At 45.5% G+C, this 17,233-nt stretch overlaps 1 protein-coding gene across 1 annotated transcript; it reads right to left on the bottom strand.

Annotated features, from left to right (window-relative positions):
- Positions 1–3,502: 3,502 nt before the first annotated feature.
- On the bottom strand, positions 3,503–8,488 carry LOC123100270 (zinc transporter 9-like). Its single transcript, XM_044522218.1, has 5 exons — positions 7,895–8,488; positions 7,579–7,728; positions 5,509–5,748; positions 3,932–3,990; positions 3,503–3,848 (listed from the first exon to the last, which is right to left on the bottom strand). Exons 1-5 carry the CDS (start codon positions 8,486–8,488, stop codon positions 3,503–3,505), a joined length of 1,389 nt encoding a protein of 462 aa, XP_044378153.1.
- Positions 8,489–17,233: the final 8,745 nt, after the last annotated feature.

Raw genomic sequence — 17,233 nt, 5'->3', positions numbered from 1 at the left:
TGCCGCCGAAGCCGCCCGCGCCTGACCTCGCCCCGCGCCGCGCAGCCCGCCGCCGTCTCGCCGACGCGGAAAAACCGCCGGAGTTGACCGGTCCGCCGTTGCCAAATCCGATCCGCCCGAACCGGTACAAACCGCCCCGGTTTATTTTTATTATTATTCGTTTAGGTTTTATTAAGAAAACCTAGATCGGTTTTTTTAGGTTTTATAAAAACTGCTAACGTCCGTTGGTTAGGTTTAGAAAACGAATGTTCACTATTTAGTTTTTTCTTTTTCTGTTATTTTCGGCCAGGGACCCATCTGTGAATATTTTATTTACAGATTAGCCCCTGATCTTCAAACATCTATAACTTTTTACTCGTTTGTCCAAATCCAACGAAACCAACGCCCACGTCTTCGTTATGATCTCCTCTAACCAGTAAAACAACTTAAACATGTTTTTGAAAGTTTTAAAATTTGAATTCAAACAGATTTGTATTCAAACTTCTTTTGTTCATAACTTGAGTTCCGTAGCTTCGTTTGAGTTGATTCTTTTTGCAAATCGAAGCTCTTGACCTAAACTTTCTGATAAGGCCAAATTCACATAATTTTGGTACTGTTAGAAATTGTTTTATGTTGCAAGAGTTATTTGCTTGGTTTTGATGTTTCCCGAATCGTCTTCTTCGTTCTTTCTGATCTTTTGAGTGATTGCTTATGTGTGGTTACCATTGCTTGCTTGCGATAGATTGACCGGAGTGTGACGAGTAGATCTATCAAGAGTTTTGAGTGCGAATCATCTTCATCAACATTGCAGGCAAGTTCACACTTTGATCATATCCCTTTCATACCCAGTTTTATTGCATTAGATCTATTCCTCAAACAATTGCATGATTAGGATCTAATTAAATTGTGGGAACTGGGAAGTAGTCGAGGTAGTACCTATTACTTGTTTTAATTATCAAACCCTTGGGAGTTACTTCTACGTTGCTATTATATTGCCATGCTATGCTCGTAGACGTGGATTGGGTTTGAGAGATATTCATGACAGATGTGAGATTGTTAATAATGGTTTACTTAAGGTGGCAACTAAAACTCACATCTGGGTGGATTGAGGCACCTGGAGAACCCAGTGTTGTCTGTTTGTATAAGGACCGCCACCCAGGCTCAAAGGGATCATAAGATTATTCATGCTAGAAACTTCCGTGTGCAGCCACAAGCTATTATGGGCTCTAGCATAGTTGAGTAGGTTACATGATCTCTTGAAGAGGTGGGCTAGCAGATGTAGGGGAAAGTAGGTGTACCGGTCCACCCGGAGTAAAGAGTGATTGTTCCTGGAAGACTGTGTCTCGGTCATCCGTTTCTCAAACATCATGCAGTGCGAGAATCAAGCGGAGGCGATCAAGTCTTGTGGGGAAAAGTGCGCAAACCTCTGCAGAGTGTACAAACTAATCATGATTAGCCGTGTCCCCGGTTATGGACATCTTGAGTATCTAGTTCTTGGATTATCCCGTTGATCTCATCATGTTACTTTAATTAATCTTGTTGGGTTAATGATGATACTTAATTGGGATTGAGATGCTGTCAACCATCTCAATGTTTCACAACCACCATGATAGTTAAATAAAATTTATTCCTTTGAAGTAGGGAAAAACTGGTTTTTCGCAAAAACATTATAACCATAGAGCTTTTCCACCAGCCAAATATGCATGTAGTGATAGCCTTTGTTCATCATTCTCTATGGTGTGAATTTGCCAGTACATTCAATGTACTGACCCGTTTTCGGGCTGCAACGTTTCATGTTGCAGGATTCTTACGACGAGTAAGTGATACGTTAGGGTTACGATTTCTACACTCAACTTTGCCGTTGGTGTTGATGGGAATCCACAACCTTGTTACTTCCGCTATTTGGATTGAGGTAATGGTATTTACGTTACTTTATACATGTGATTTACCTCTGTTATAAATCCTCGAGTACTGTGTGTGTCAGCATACCGATCCAGGGATGACACTTAAGCACAGAGACTTGATCCATTCGGGTCGGGTCGCTACAACGAGAAATTGTGGAAAGCTCTTGGCGAATCAAAGTCCCCAATAAAATGAAGATAGTCCTTTGGCGCTTCGCGCATGATTGTCTCCCATCAGGTGACCAGCTCCGGAGGCGCCAGGTTCCAACGAGATCCGATTGCTTCTTCTGTGGTCGACGGGAAAGTGTCGAGCACGCGCTGCTGTTCTGCCCCGATGCTCGGGCTGTTTGGGACGAGATCAAGGAATCCTTCAACATCCACCTTCACAGGTCATCTTTCTCCACTCCCAAGCAATGGTTGTTCGACTTCCTATCTTCTTGCTCGGACCAGGATGCGACTGTTCTTACGGTTTCCATCTGGCACATATGGGAGGCTCGCAATTCTGCAAGAAACGAACCTGTTGCTCCTCCACCTAGGAGTACGGCGGCCAGAACCAAGGCGTATATGGACCTCATTCACCAGCATCTTTTCTAACCTGTACATGCTCCCAGGCGTGAGACCTCTTCTTCTGTCCGTCTTTGGTCTCCGCCGCCGCAAGGTACAGTGGTTGCGTTCTCTGACGCCGCTGTATGTGAGGAGCTGGGCATGTCCAGCATTGGAGTGGTGATTCTCAACCATGAGGGGAATTGTGTGGCTGCGTGCTCTGAACCTTTAAGGGGCGTGCGATCTCCGGAATTGGCTGAAGCAATGGCTCTTTGGCATGCTGTCAGCTTAGTCCGGGAGGAGGGCTTTACTGATGTTCTTTTCAAGACTGATTGCCTCTCGGTGGTGCAGCGGTTGATGTCTCCGTCCAGGGATCGCTCGGTAGTGGGCTCTGTCCTTGCGGATGTCAAGTCTTTGGCTAATGGCCTCTTATCTGTGGCCTTTCATCATGTTCGTCGGCATTGTAATGTTTTAGATCATGTATTAGCTAGATCAAGTTTGGGCTCTTCTAGCCTTTCTATTTTTCATATGCTCCGGATTGTATCCGGGAGACCCTTTGTAACTTTGTTGCTTGATCAATAAAGGCCGACGTTCTCTCAAAAAAAACCTTGGAAAGGTTGCAATCCTAAAATTGTTGGTAACGGGTGGAGAATCGAGACTGATTACTATTTTTGGCTTGCCTATGATACACTTTCCTTCTAAATGATATGATGTGCCAATTTGTCACATCTTACAATTAACATGACGATTTAGTGGCGCAATTATTCTGTTAAAATGATATCATTCTTCATCTAACAGATTCTTTTTGAAAAAGGAGAATAACCCCACCTCTACATCGAGCGATGCACACAACCATCTTTATTATATTATTTAATAAAGACTGACAAAAACAAATATATATGTATGAACCCAAAGCCACCTTCCTGGCAATCTATGTCGCTACGCCTACTATCGATGATGTGCCCTGACCAAACCTCAACACACACCATGTAATCCGGTGGCATCACCAAGCCGCCCCACGACGACTCGAGATGACCAACCGGTCTAGCGGATCCTTAGTGCACACCACATGCGCACACTCAAGAATATGCGCCGCCATCTTCCGTTGTCCCAACTTCAGGAGCGTTCACACATTGAGCTTGCCAGGCCCAATTGCCGTCGATGCCACCACGACGCCAGACAACGCCACTACCATGTGCGCGTCCATCAACACACGTGCATCGCCGAGACCCGTTGCCGCTAATGCGATAGATCCACACCGCACCACCTCCTGATCCAGAGCGCCACCAACACCAACCCAACAGTGTCCACTGGCCAACTATCTTCCAAGGCGGCGCCTTCAAGAAGGGAATAGAGCCCAAGGTGCCCATCGTAGTTAGGGCTTTCACCCGGGAGGCAAATGGCATGATGGAGGTGGAAGCAGATCTGGTGAACGTTCCATGGAGAAAAAACAACGCCCTCGGGCATCACCGCCGTTGTAGCCGATCCATGCTGGCTAGGGATTTCACCCGATCTGAATCCCCACCTCCAGCTCCATCCGCATCGAGAACCGGTAGGTTTTTGCGACCTAGATCCGTACAAAGGAACACACCGAGCAGGGAGGAGTGAAGATGCCCGATCTAGATCAGTCGCCGCTGAGCGAACACGGCCGCCGTTCACCACAAGCACGCCACTGTGCCGCCTCTCGTGCCCTTCCACCCGACGCTGAGATCGGCCGCCAATCGTTCGCCCATCGCCACTCAGCGCACGCCGACGTGCAGCCATGGAGTTTCTGCCCTGCAGCCTGGGCGCCGCCACGAGAAGAGGCCCAGCCACCACTGTCAGCTGCGCGGGCTTCGCCTCGGCCTCCTCCGGCGGCGGCACGGCGGGAGGGGCGGGAAATGGGGTTGGTGGCGCTAGGTTTATGGGAGCGCCCGAGTCGCCCTAGGCAGGGCGGCGCGGGGCTGTTTCCTCGACGCGGGGAGTCTCGCATTTAATTGATGTTACCGGGATAATAATTGTACATACGAGTGTGGTTTTCTGTAGCTCAGGCTACACGGTACCCCTTATCTTTGCCATCCATTTCTGCATCGCGATCCGTGCAAACGCATTTGTCTTTTTTTGTGTCTCTCAAACGACACAACATATAAACTTCAAATTTTGCAGAACAACAATACATTCTGACTACAATCTGGAAAAAACTTTCAGATTTTTTCATGCATTTTAAATACTTAAAATAATATTTTTAGTCAAAAAAAATATCTCATTTTCTATATTTATATCAGACCAAAAAATCTGAAAGTTTTTTCACACATTTATGTTCTAATGTTTGTTCGATCTGCAAAGTTTGAAGTTCATATGTTGTTTCATTTTAGAGAAACAAAAAAGAGAAATCTTCTAGTTGTAAGTTAGTTGGAGAGTACGGATCTCAAAGCAAGGCTGGAGGGTTGAGGATAAGAGGTTCCATGTAGCCTGAGCTACAAAGGAACTTTGTGTTGTACATACACTACTGTTGGTATTGGATTGAGATGGCTAACCACGCTTGCCACACGGTGCATACATTGTTTGGTAATACAAACAACGCATAATTTCGATATGCTAAAGTGGTAGAGCTTGACAGTGTAACACTATTCATTTTACTTCTGGAGTACAAAGCGCACATGCATGAAATGGTTTTGTGTTTTGATGTTTTTCCTTTTGGGCGAGTGAGTGTTTTGGTAGTTGTAAAGCTTAGCAGCTTAACGCTATTCAAATGTTCTTTCTGGGTATAAAGAAGAAACATAATTGTCATGCACCACACTCACGTCAGTATGAACACTCATGCATGAATGCCTTTGTGCTACTGTTGATGGTTGTAAACTTGTAATACCGAACAAATGTACATGTATATTTCAGTGTGGAGTTTGATGTATATATGCACACCTTTTACAAGCAATCAAGAAACAGATCAGAAAACCTCTCAAAAAGAAACAAAAAGAGAAATCCTCGCCTCATAAAAAAGTTCAAAACGAATTTGTTATTTTTAGCCGAGGAGGATTTCTCATGCCCATACAGCAAGCATGGACATGAGACCCGTCCCAACCAGCAAGGAGATGTTAATGATGACCTGCAACCTTCCGTTGTTCTGCACCCTAGGATTCATGAAATCTTCCGCTAGAAGGTCGACGAGCGCCATGTAGTTCAGAATTCCGGCGGCGGCAGCGCTGAGGAGCCCTTCCACAATTAGGGCCCTAGGGCTATTCTCGTCGTAAGCAGAGGATATCCCGATGCCGATCACGACACCAACTGGCAGCGTGAGTGAGAAGAAGAGCGCCATCATCAAGACAGACTTGAGGCGAAACCTAGCCTGTACGATAGAGCAAGGCTATTTCATTAATCACGTAGCCTCCATTTTCTACCATCATTTTATGGGCCAAGAAGTTAATTAGTATCATGTTTGGTAAGCCATATTATAGTTTATTGACTCTCAATTTAAGTAAAGAGTAAAACAACAGTGACCTCTGGGTGCAGCCGTCTGGAAACGGTTGTGTAGCGTTATTCAACCAGTTTGGCTAGCAAGCCACTCGTAGATTATGTGGATGAGCTATGTAATTTTGGGGATACTCAATTATGGTTGCGTTTCTTTTTATTTGTATTATTGTCTGGTACTTGATGACTTGAACTTGATTCACGCTTAATAAAATGGATGAATGCATCCTGCGATGCAGAGAGGCCATTGTATTCCCCTTTTTGAAAAAAAAATAGTGGTGGCTGTTAAACATGTGGCGTCAAATCACTTGAACTTCTTGCGGTTTGTAAAGCCGGTGGAATGCAAAAACATACAAGTGATTAAGGTAAGCTTCTAGAGTAGCCACCAAGAAGGTACATTATATTGAATATCTCTTTTCTTTCTATAATCTAGGATGTGATTTTAAATTTCAACTTTTTTGATTTTACTACAAGAAAATATGTACAAATGGATCAATTAAATTTTCATAATCCAACACAATCCTAAAGCAACTTGAATTCCATTTTGGTGTAAATTTTTTGAGCAATGATTATTGGAAGAAAAATAGGAAAATAGAAACAACTTTTCGTTTGATCTAGAAACAGTGAAACATAGCTAACATTTTTAGTTTTGAACCCTGAACTATCGTACTTTTCCTAACTAGAACCCCAAACTATGAAACCATTTATATGAAACCCTAAACCTTTTAAAACGAACCCTGGACCGATTTTTAAGATCATGGTTTGCAGGCGATGCTTTTTTTTTGCAGGCGATGCTATGAAATGATAGGCCACAAAATTAACTTGCAAAAAATGATATACATGCATTGTGAAAAATGACAAGATATATTCATTATACTTTGTAATTTTTTCTATGAAATAACATAATCATATTGATTGACTATTTTTCAGCTGCCACATATTATATACTATATAACCCTCGTTTTTTTGCGAAAAACTGTATAACCCTCTTCACACACCTATGTATTATTATTCAGTTCTGTAGAACCTTTGAAGACTAAAAGACCCTCCTAATCTTTACCATGTTACTACCCGCAAAAAATAAACTTTACCACATTACTTAGTGTGGTTTTGCACCTTTGAATTTAACGAAAAAGAAAAAGATCCTGGACACGGGGATGCTACTAATTAGCAACCTGCAAAGCTTAATCAATAGTAATACGGCAGAAGGAATCATTTTTTTTCTCTCGTTATTTTTGCACATGACATGACACAAATTGTCATATATATTACAAACTCACGTCTCATACACGTATGAATTTTGTCACATTCCATAAAACCTTCAAATTCCAGACCAAGCTAGGGTTCAGGTGAAACAATTTTAGAAAGTTCAGAAGCTTAGGGTTCAAATTAGTTTATATAAGTTTTTATCATGTTTGATATTGTTTTGTCGCTAAATTTCAGATTTTTTTTTTCACGTTTGATATTATTTTTTCGGTCTTTTGTAAACTGGGGTGTAGTATATATACCCGAGAGTGGAAAATCCACTCTCCATGTCAGAATATTAGGAAATCCACCTTTGTCGATTGTGCACGCATACTCGTATACGAGCGGAACGACTCACATTGAGGAATATATGCATACCATTCTCTGGTGTGAATTGATGTATTTCCGTTATGCAATTAATGGAAAGGGGGTAATTCCCGGTTGAAAAAAAACATTTGCATACCTGAACGATGCATCCTCCCAGCCCTATCCCTTCGAAGAATTGATGAAAAGTTAGCGCCACCACGAGTGGTTTGATCGTGCTGGCATTCTCAGATGCACCCAAAGACATGCCGATGATCACCGAGTGCACTATGATCCCCAGCTCCAGCACCTAAATTCAGATAAAGCATTGGAAGCGACCAATTAATTAGCGTCCACGGCCACAGTGATTTGACTAGTGATAGGAGCCTAAATCTTCAGTCGAGTATGCATGCACACAGCCTTGATGCATGCACAATTTAGTTACAACTAGTATGGACGCATCGATCAATCAGCACCTGCGAGATGACGCGGTGACGGATGAGCTGCGCGCCGTCGTCGGAGAATGACGACGCGATGACGGCGGACACGCCGTGGGAGTGCCCACCGTGCGCCTGCTCGGAGTCGGAGGCCTCCACGTACCCGACGGCCGCGGATGTATTCTTGGCGTGCGCGCGCTGGAAGTATCCCGTGGCAATGGTGTCGACGATGAGGGTGGCAATGGCCGCGAGCATGGCGACGAATCCGGCGAACGGGAACTTCTGCCATGGCCCGTCGACGAGGCACGGCGAGCCGAGCCGCTCGAAGGCCTCGGGGAGGATGTGCACGAAGGCCGTGGCGAGAATAACCCCCGCCGCGAAGGCCTTGATGACGAAGAACAGGTCCTTGTCCGGGCTCAGCGCCGGGAACTTTCGGCCGAGCGAGGGAATGGCGCAACCCGCGGCGCTGGCCACGAGGATACAGAAGATGGCGATGATCTTGAGCTTTAGCGCGCCCGCCTTGTCGTGCTCCTCCTCGCCGGTCTCGCACTCGCACTCGGCGCGGGCGAGCAAAGGGAGGGACGAGACGAAGAGGAGCAGGCACAAGGCGGCGAGCTTGAGATTGGCAGCCATGGTTTTAGTCCGAGGGATCGAAAGAATGGTGATCTACCGGAGACGGCGTAGGCACGCATATATAGCTCCGGATTTGATCAGGGTATGAACTGGAAAATGAATTGAGAGATAATGTCAACATATATCATATAGTAGATCGCGTAAAGAGGAGGAGCTTCGTAAGAACTGGTCAACATGGGCAAAACGATAACTGCAAAAGTACAAAGTTCAAACGAAATAAAGATACATTTGCCATTCACAGCGTCGAACTGCCGACTGCCAATCTATTCATCTAGCTATATATGTCATGTGGAATGTGGTGCATAAAGTTACATTCATCAGCGTACCACTTTTTCTTCGACATGCAATCACCACTTTATCCTTCAACTAGTATCATCAATGCACTTTCTCAGGTTGGTCTCGCACCATTTCTGTCTCCAAGATCCCTGCAATAGCAAACCATGCATGCAGCTAGAACCTGTCCGTCTCTCCCTCCACTCTGCATTTTTCTCCGGTAGAAAGGTGATGCTTACTGGGGCATAGTATATGCTTTTAAGGGTTAATGATAGTTGCACTTCGACTTTGAGCATCTTTCAAACTCAAGTAGTGGATGAACTTAGCTAGCTCTCTCTCTCTCTCTCTCTCTCTCTCTCTCTCTCTCTCTCTCTCTCTCTCTCTCTACCTGACACATGCATGAAGCAGGTCAAAGCCCCTCTCGCCGCAACCAATAACTCGCTGTCTCCGGTGACACGTAATATACTATAATATATGGCATCAGACACACCTTCCCGAGATCTCATCTCGGATCGTTCAAGCAAAAAAGTAATATTGTTGAGATGTTGGGTGTCGACACCGTGAGCCATGGCATGACATAATACACTGTGTTTTCACATTCTCATCACGGTTATCACAGGTTCACACCTATCAGCTCCAAGTCCTCGCCGTGCCATATATGCAGAGTTGGCCTGCCAGGCACCAATATCAAACACAAGGTAGTGGTACAAAGAAGAAGACAATTGCAATTTATTTGCTCATGAGAAGGCATCTCCTCAACGGCATGAATTGTGTCGACACATGAGCAAGAGTGTCGTCACTTTCCAAACCAGGCATAAGAACTATATAAAACCAGCAAAACATTGAAATGATCATAGGCTGTACCCTATAGCATAACAGTACTCAATTCACGCGGTGTCAACTCGATCGACTTGCAAACTCGGTAGCACGTTTGGCTTGAGATATTTACGACTGATTATATTTCCAACCGTATATTCGTTAAAAAATAAGGTCGCATGTCGGATAAGTTTTAAAACTATCACAATTTTGGGGTAAGTCTTGATTGGACCACATTAGCGCTATGTGAACCGCATAGGAATCTACATGAAGTACATTGAGTATCGTATGGGAATTCAATATTTAAGCCATCTCTTTGACAACATCAAGACTCGGATGAGCTAAAATGTCGCCATTTGGAATCATATATGAAAAACTAAAACAATATAATGATTGTAGGGTCAGCGCTAAGATAAGGGTACTCAATTCATCTTATGCTTTCATTTTATCCATTTCGAACCTGGCAACGCGTCTAACTTTAGTTTCTTTAAGAGGTCTACTTTCAATCATGTATCTAAAACATGGGGGCATGTTGGTTTATTTTGAAAAACCATTCACCGTCTCGATCCGTTGGTAGTGGAAATCCTTGTCTGAACCACATTTAGCATCAAGACCTGGTATTGTTAGATTTCAAGCACATTACCGTTGGCTTAAATCCGTCCAAAGTTCATCAAAGACTAAAAAGGCATTGTGTGCTTGAGTAGCCAACTGTTCGACGACAATTGATTGGCCTCCACATGCACAAAAAAGTTGGCATTTGTGTTAGTAGATACAACAAATATATAACACGCAAGCAATATAGCGAATTCATGATCACATGGTTAGCGCTATGGTAGGATTACTCAACTTGCCATCTTCCTTCTTTGATCTAACTACAACTCGGTAGCATGTCTTAATTTTTTGTGAATTATTTTTTGAGAAAAAATGTTAATCAAGCATTTGAAAAATGTTAAATGTGTAGAGAAAAGTTGTTGACCATGTATTAAAAAATATCAATCTTGTATTTGAAAAATGTTAATCAAGCATTTGAAAATGTTAAATGTGTATAAAAATGGTGACCATCTATTCATAAAATGTATTTGAAAAATGACTTGTATTAGAAAAATATATTAGATATATACAAAAAATGTGTATATAAAAAGGGTGAAAACAAAGAAAAAATGAGAAAGATACACACAAACCAAAGAAAAGTGGTGAAAATCAAAGACACTGAAGAAAGAAACAAAAGAAACACCTCAGAAATGAAGAAAAACGGAAACGCAAAGAAAATCATGAAAAATGTGGAAACAAAGGATAACCATGAAAACGAGAAAAACTAGAGAAAACCGATGCAAAAATGAAAAGGAAACTAAGAAACAGGAAAAACCGAAGGGAAACGATAAGGAAACAAAAACACTGAGGGCTCATTCGGTTTGGAGGAAATCAAAACGTAGGAATTCTGAGTAGTATAGGAATTTGTTAGGATGACACTTGCCATCCTAAGGAATTGACTTGCCTCGTTCCTACGCGCAAAATGAGCTTTGAGGGGATGTGTAGTTTCCTAAAAAAACGCAGGAAATGAGTAGTATTTCTACGAAATTCCTGTACACATTTCCTACAAACCGAATGCATATATAGGAAATTTTTCTCCAGAATCCTTGTTCCTATGTTTTTCCTACGAATATCCTCCAACCCGAATGAGTCCTGAAGAAAAGAAGAATGAAAAGGAAAGTCCTAGTGAAAATCAAGAAATAAATGAAGAAAATCGGTGAAAAACGAAGAAAGCAAAATTCGAAGAAAATCATGAAGAAGAAAAGAAAACAGACAAGAACGGTGTAAAAAAACAGATCAAAAAAGAAAGAAGAGCAGAAAACCGGAGAAAACTGTAGAGAAAAGCAAACGAAAACAAAAAGCAATAACGGACCAAAGAAGCGAGCGAGTAACAACAAATCGATCGATCCGAGCGAGCCAAGGAGGAGAAGAAAATGGGCCAGGCCGATTCGTACGCAAGAGCAAAATTTCTTCAAGCTAGAGCAGTAATCGTTTCGCTATAAGACATATTTCTCACAAGTTCCCTGGGCCTTACCGGTCGCGCTCAGGAGCACAAGCTGCTGATCTAGGAGTTGTTTGGTTAGAGGCCTGGACATGGATGAAGCCTGAGATTGATGGACATCTGTGCCTGGCCAGGCAAGGCTGGTCCATGCGTGTTTGGTTGCAGCCTGGGATGGTACTTTGTCCTTTAGTGGTTAAAGAATTGTTACGGTTAGAGTAGTCATTATGGTATACGACTTCTAGTCCAAGTCAGTTTTGTACCCCTACCCCAAGTCGGTTTGTACCCTCTTATATACTCTTGTATGCCGCACCAAATCATCAATAAGCAACAGTTTTATTCAGCTTTCATGGTATCAGATACCGGTCCCAGGGTTTAGGGTATGGCTCCGCCAACGCCACCGCCGCCGCCGCCGCCCGGCTACTTCGAGCGCCGGGCCGCACTCATCGCCAAGGCTGCCAACGCCGCGGCCGCTTCTCTCTCGGCCCTCATCATAGCTCCACAAAACTACCCTGCACCCATCCTCGCCGCACCAATATCTCTTGCTGACACAATCTCCGACGTCAGCCCCTACATCCCCATAGTTCTTGATCTCGCCGCCCACAACTACTACCATTGGAGACATCTTTTCGATCTCCACCTCGGCCGCTGCAACCTGCGCCCGCATGTCGCCGCCAACCGTCTTCCCCGCCCCGACGATCCGCAATGGTTGAAAGACGATCTCGCGATCGTCCAGTGGTTCTACACCCGCATCACCACCGGGATCTTCAACATGCTCGATCACGACGGCGCCACCGCTGCCAACATCTGGCACTCCCTCCGTCAGCTCTTCCAAAGCAACACCGACGCTCGGAAAAACGCTCTCCACACCGAGCTTCGCAATATGGTGCAAGGAGACGCCCCGGTGAACCTGTTCTGCCAGCGCGTTAAGACCATTGGTGATGAGCTCCGCGAACTCGGCGATACAGTTAGCGACTCACAGCTAATCAATATCGTCGTTGTCGGCCTCAGCGAAGACTTTGACAAGCAAGCCTCGTTCATACCGATGATACGGCCCCCTCCTACCTTCGCTGAAGTTCGTTCCTTGCTACAACTCGCGGCGGAAACACAAGCTCGCAAGGACTCTCGCCCCAAGGTCTTTCATGCTGCGGCTCGTCCTCCTCTGTCGTCTACACCAGCGCCGCCTTCCAGGCCGGCTCCTGCCGCCGGACCATCCGCATCGTCATCTATTCAACCGCCCCCAGGCTGGCGTCCTAGTCCGAACTACCGCGGCAAAAACCCTATCTACAGGCCGCCGTCGACTCGTTCGGTTCCGCCTACGACATCACCAGCACCGAGTCCTGCACCACCCACCAGTGCTTCATCTGCGGTTGCATGGCGGCCTCCTCATGATCCTTGGACAGGGCTTGTTCAAGCATGGCCCATGCCCTGGTCCGCTCCGTCCATCCTCGGTGCTCCGCCGGCATACTCAGGTGCCTGGCAACCCGGCCTTCGGCCGCCTACTGGTGCTCCCGGGGTTCTCAACCCCCGACAGCCGGCCAATGCCTATCACGCCGCCCCGACGTATGCTCCTTATGGTCATTACAGCACCGACGGCGGCGCCTACTACACACCTCAGCCGGCCCTGCTCCCGACGCCACCCCCACCACAGCCGGCCAATGCCTACTACACTCCCCAGCCGGCCCTACTGCCTTCACCATCGTATCCGCCGGCACTGCTTCCGACGCCACCCTCACCTGCGACGCCGAGCTGGGATCAAGCTGCCTTTCTCCAGGCCATGAATAACTTTGCTGCACAAGGAAACTCATGTACGGATTGGATCTTTGATTCAGGGGCCTCTAGTCATATGTCTGCATCTAGTAATTGGTTATGTTCTTGCACTAAATCTCCTTTCCCTTCCATTATCCTTGGAGATGGATCATCTATTCCTATATATTGTGTTGGTCAGGCTCAACTTCCCTCTTCCACCAAACCTCTTTTACTTCGCGATGTTCAAGTTGCACCCGCCCTCATTAAAAATCTTATCTCTGTTCGCCAATTTACTTGCGACAATCTAGTTTCGGCTGAATTTGACCCTTTTGGTTTATCTGTGAAGGATTACCTGACCAAGGCCGAGATCGCTCGCTTCAATAGCTCCGGTGATCTTTATTCTCTTAATGGAGTTCCTGCCGCCACCCCTCCAACATCCATGCTGGCCTCCGTCGATCTCTGGCATCGTCGCTTGGGCCATCCCAACCCCGCCGTCTTAGCTTCTATGCTTAGTGAATTTACCATACCATGTAATAGGGACTCTCATAATTCTGTGTTTTGTGAGTCTTGTCAATTAGGCAAACATGTGCGTCTTCCCTTTAGTTCCTCTAATTCTTGTAGCACTTATCCCTTTGGATTAATACATTGTGATTTATGGACCTCTCCCATTGCAAGTGTTTCGGGTTTTAAATACTACCTTGTTATCCTAGATGATTTCACCCACTTTGTCTGGACTTTTCCTCTACGCAACAAATCCGAGGTCCATTCTCTTTTCCTTAATTTTCAACGCTATGTGTCTGTTCACTTCTTCCTCCCAATTCGCTTTATCCAATGTGACAATGGTCGCGAGTTTGATAACATTAAAAATCGTACTTTCTTCTTACAACATGGCATCCTGCTTAGGTTCTCATGTCCCTACACCTCCCCTCAAAATGGTAAAGCAGAACGCTCTCTTCGCACCCTCAATGATATAGTTCGCACTCTCCTCATTCAATCATCTATGCCTCCCAAGTTTTGGGCTGAAGCCCTACACATGGCCACCTTCCTTCTAAATATTCGACCTTCTAAAACTAAACCCAACACTACTCCCTATTATTCCCTCTTTCTTTCCCACCCCGACTACTCCGCGGTTCGTGTTTTCGGCTGTCTCTGTTTTCCCAATGCCTACGCCACTTCTGCAAATAAATTGTCACCACGCTCTATCCCATGTGCTTTTCTCGGCTTCTCTGACAAGCACAAAGGCTATCGCTGTCTCGACCTTCACACCGGACACGTTCATGTCTCTCGTCATGTCACGTTTGCTGAGCACATTTTTCCTTTCTCACAACGCACTACTACACCATCCAACACCCCTAGCTCCGCAAACACCCCCTCTCCCCGTCCTTTCCAACTATATACTCCCCTACCTGCCGAACACAACTTATCACCACCACCATTAACACCCACCATAGCCAATCCCAACCATACACTCACCCCACCCGAGACGTCCCCAACACCCCCGACCCCTGCTCCCTCCCCAACACCCCCGGCCCCTACTCCCACTCCACCACCCAGCCCTGCTCCCACTCCACCACCCAGCCCTACTCCTTCGTCCGACTCTTCCGCTGCGCCGGACTCACCAGTACCCACCTTACCCCCTCGTGCTATTCCTACAGCAGCCCCGATTAATGATCATCGCATGCGTACTAGGGCCAAATCAGGATTTCATCAACCCCAAGACCGCCTAAACCTTCATACCTCCGTATCTCTCACTTCTCTTCCAAAGAATTACAAAACTGCTCTACTTGATCCCAATTGGGCCGCTGCCATGCAAGAAGAATATAATGCTTTACTTCAAAACAACACCTGGCAACTTGTTCCTCGTCCTCCCAATACAAATATTGTTTCTGGCAAATGGATTTTTCGCCAAAAGTTCCACTCCGATGGGAGCCTCTCACGATATAAAGCCAGGTGGGTTTGTTGTGGCTTTTCTCAGCAACAAGGAATTGATTACGAAGAAACCTTCTCTCCTGTTGTTAAACCTAGCACCATTCGCACCGTTCTTAGTGTTGCTGTCTCCTCTTCATGGCCCATTCACCAACTTGATGTTAAAAATGCTTTCCTCCATGGTTCCCTTCAAGAAACTGTCTACTGTCAGCAACCTCTGGGTTTTGAAAATCCATCCTTTCCAACTCATGTATGTCTTCTTCAGAAATCTCTCTACGGTCTTAAACAGGCCCCACGAGCTTGGTTTCAACGCTTCTCCTCCTTCATTCAAACAATAGGCTTCACTCCATCTCTCTCCGACACCTCTCTTTTTGTGTATCATCAAACTTCTGACACTGCCTATTTACTTCTCTATGTAGATGATATCATTCTTACCGCCTCCTCTCAAAAGTTCTTAGATCATATTGTCTCTCTTCTTAGATCTGAATTTTCTATGACTGACCTAGGACTCCTTCATCATTTCTTAGGCATTGCTGTTGTTCGAGATTCCTCTAGCCTTTTTCTTTCCCAACGCCAGTATATTCTTGATCTTCTTAATCGTGCTGGTATGCTTGACTGTCAATCATCTCGCACTCCTGTCGATACTAGTTTTAAACTTTCGGCTACCGGTGAACCCTTTTCCGATCCTACTCTCTATCGTAGCCTAACAGGTGCTCTTCAATATCTCACCATTACTTGTCCTGAAATCTCTTTTGCTGTTCAACAAGCATGTCTCTATATGCATGATCCCCGGGTTCCTCACTATAATCATGTTAAACGCATTCTTCGGTATTTAAAAGGAACTCTCAATCATGGTCTCCACCTCAATAATTCTTCTCCAAACTCGCTTACCGCATACTCTGATGCAGACTGGGCTGGTTGTCCTGACACTCGAAGGTCCACTTCCGGTTTTTGTGTTTTTCTTGGTAACAATTTGATTTCTTGGTCTTTGAAAAGACAGGTTACAGTCTCACGTTCGTCGGCCGAGGCTGAGTATCGCGCTGTGGCACATGCCGTTGCAGATACAATCTGGATTCGGCAGTTACTCTCCGAGCTACACAGGCCTATTGAGCAGGCCACTATTGTCTACTGTGACAACATATCAGCAGTCTACATGACCAGCAATCCAGTTCAACACCGACGCACAAAGCATATTGAGATTGATATTCATTTTGTTCGTGAAAAGGTTGCTCTTGGTCAGGTTCGGGTGCTTCATGTTCCCTCTACGGCTCAGTTTGCTGACATTTTCACCAAGGCACTGCCTACTAAGCCGTTTCAAGATATCTGTTTCAGTCTCAACGTCGTCGAGCCTGCCGTTGATACTGCGGGGGGATGTTAGAGTAGTCATTATGGTATACGACTTCTAGTCTAAGTCAGTTTTGTACCCCTACCCCAAGTCGGTTTGTACCCTCTTATATACTCTTGTATGCCGCACCAAATCATCAATAAGCAACAGTTTTATTCAGCTTTCAGTTACATGTATGGACCATATCGCTCATGGCTAGTCATTAGTCTATGCTGCCCGCCAGCCGCAAAAATTGGGACGCCTGGCACAGGCTAACGATGCTGCCTGGGCTAAATATTTTCTTTTTTATTTATTTTATTAACCAGACCAGGCTAATCACACTCGTAGGGACGTGTAGGCCAGGCACACGTTTACTTCTTCAGGGCGCCAACCAAACACCCGTCAGGCAGATTTCAGGTGTTGTCCAGCCAGGCGTGAAGCTCCCAGGACACTAAGCAAACGCACCCCTAGTCCAAGGCTCCCCGGAAAATCCTATTTGACGCTAACTGCGTCAAAATATCGAGCATTCGCATACGCGATCCCCCCCCCCCCACCAGCGCGAGAATTGGGCCGACCCACTCCCCACAGCAAGGCAGCCGGTTTTGGGAACCTTCCAGAAGGTTCCCTG

This window comes from Triticum aestivum, chromosome 4D, assembly GCF_018294505.1.
Source record: "Triticum aestivum cultivar Chinese Spring chromosome 4D, IWGSC CS RefSeq v2.1, whole genome shotgun sequence".
NCBI lineage: Eukaryota > Viridiplantae > Streptophyta > Magnoliopsida > Poales > Poaceae > Triticum > Triticum aestivum.
The sequence above is the reverse complement of the archived record's forward strand: the minus strand, read 5'-3'. Positions and strand labels throughout refer to the sequence as shown.

Excerpts from the sequence above, each read along its gene's own strand:
- LOC123100270 (XM_044522218.1), bottom strand. The coding sequence starts at position 8,488 with ATGGCTGCCAATCTCAAGCTCGCCGCCTTGTGCCTGCTCCTCTTCGTC. Across the intron at positions 5,749-7,578 it reads TGGGAGGATGCATCGTTCAG|GCTAGGTTTCGCCTCAAGTC; the intron begins GTATGCAAATGT and ends TCTATCGTACAG. Across the intron at positions 3,849-3,931 it reads GAGGTGGGGATTCAGATCGG|ATCTGCTTCCACCTCCATCA; the intron begins GTGAAATCCCTA and ends AACGTTCACCAG.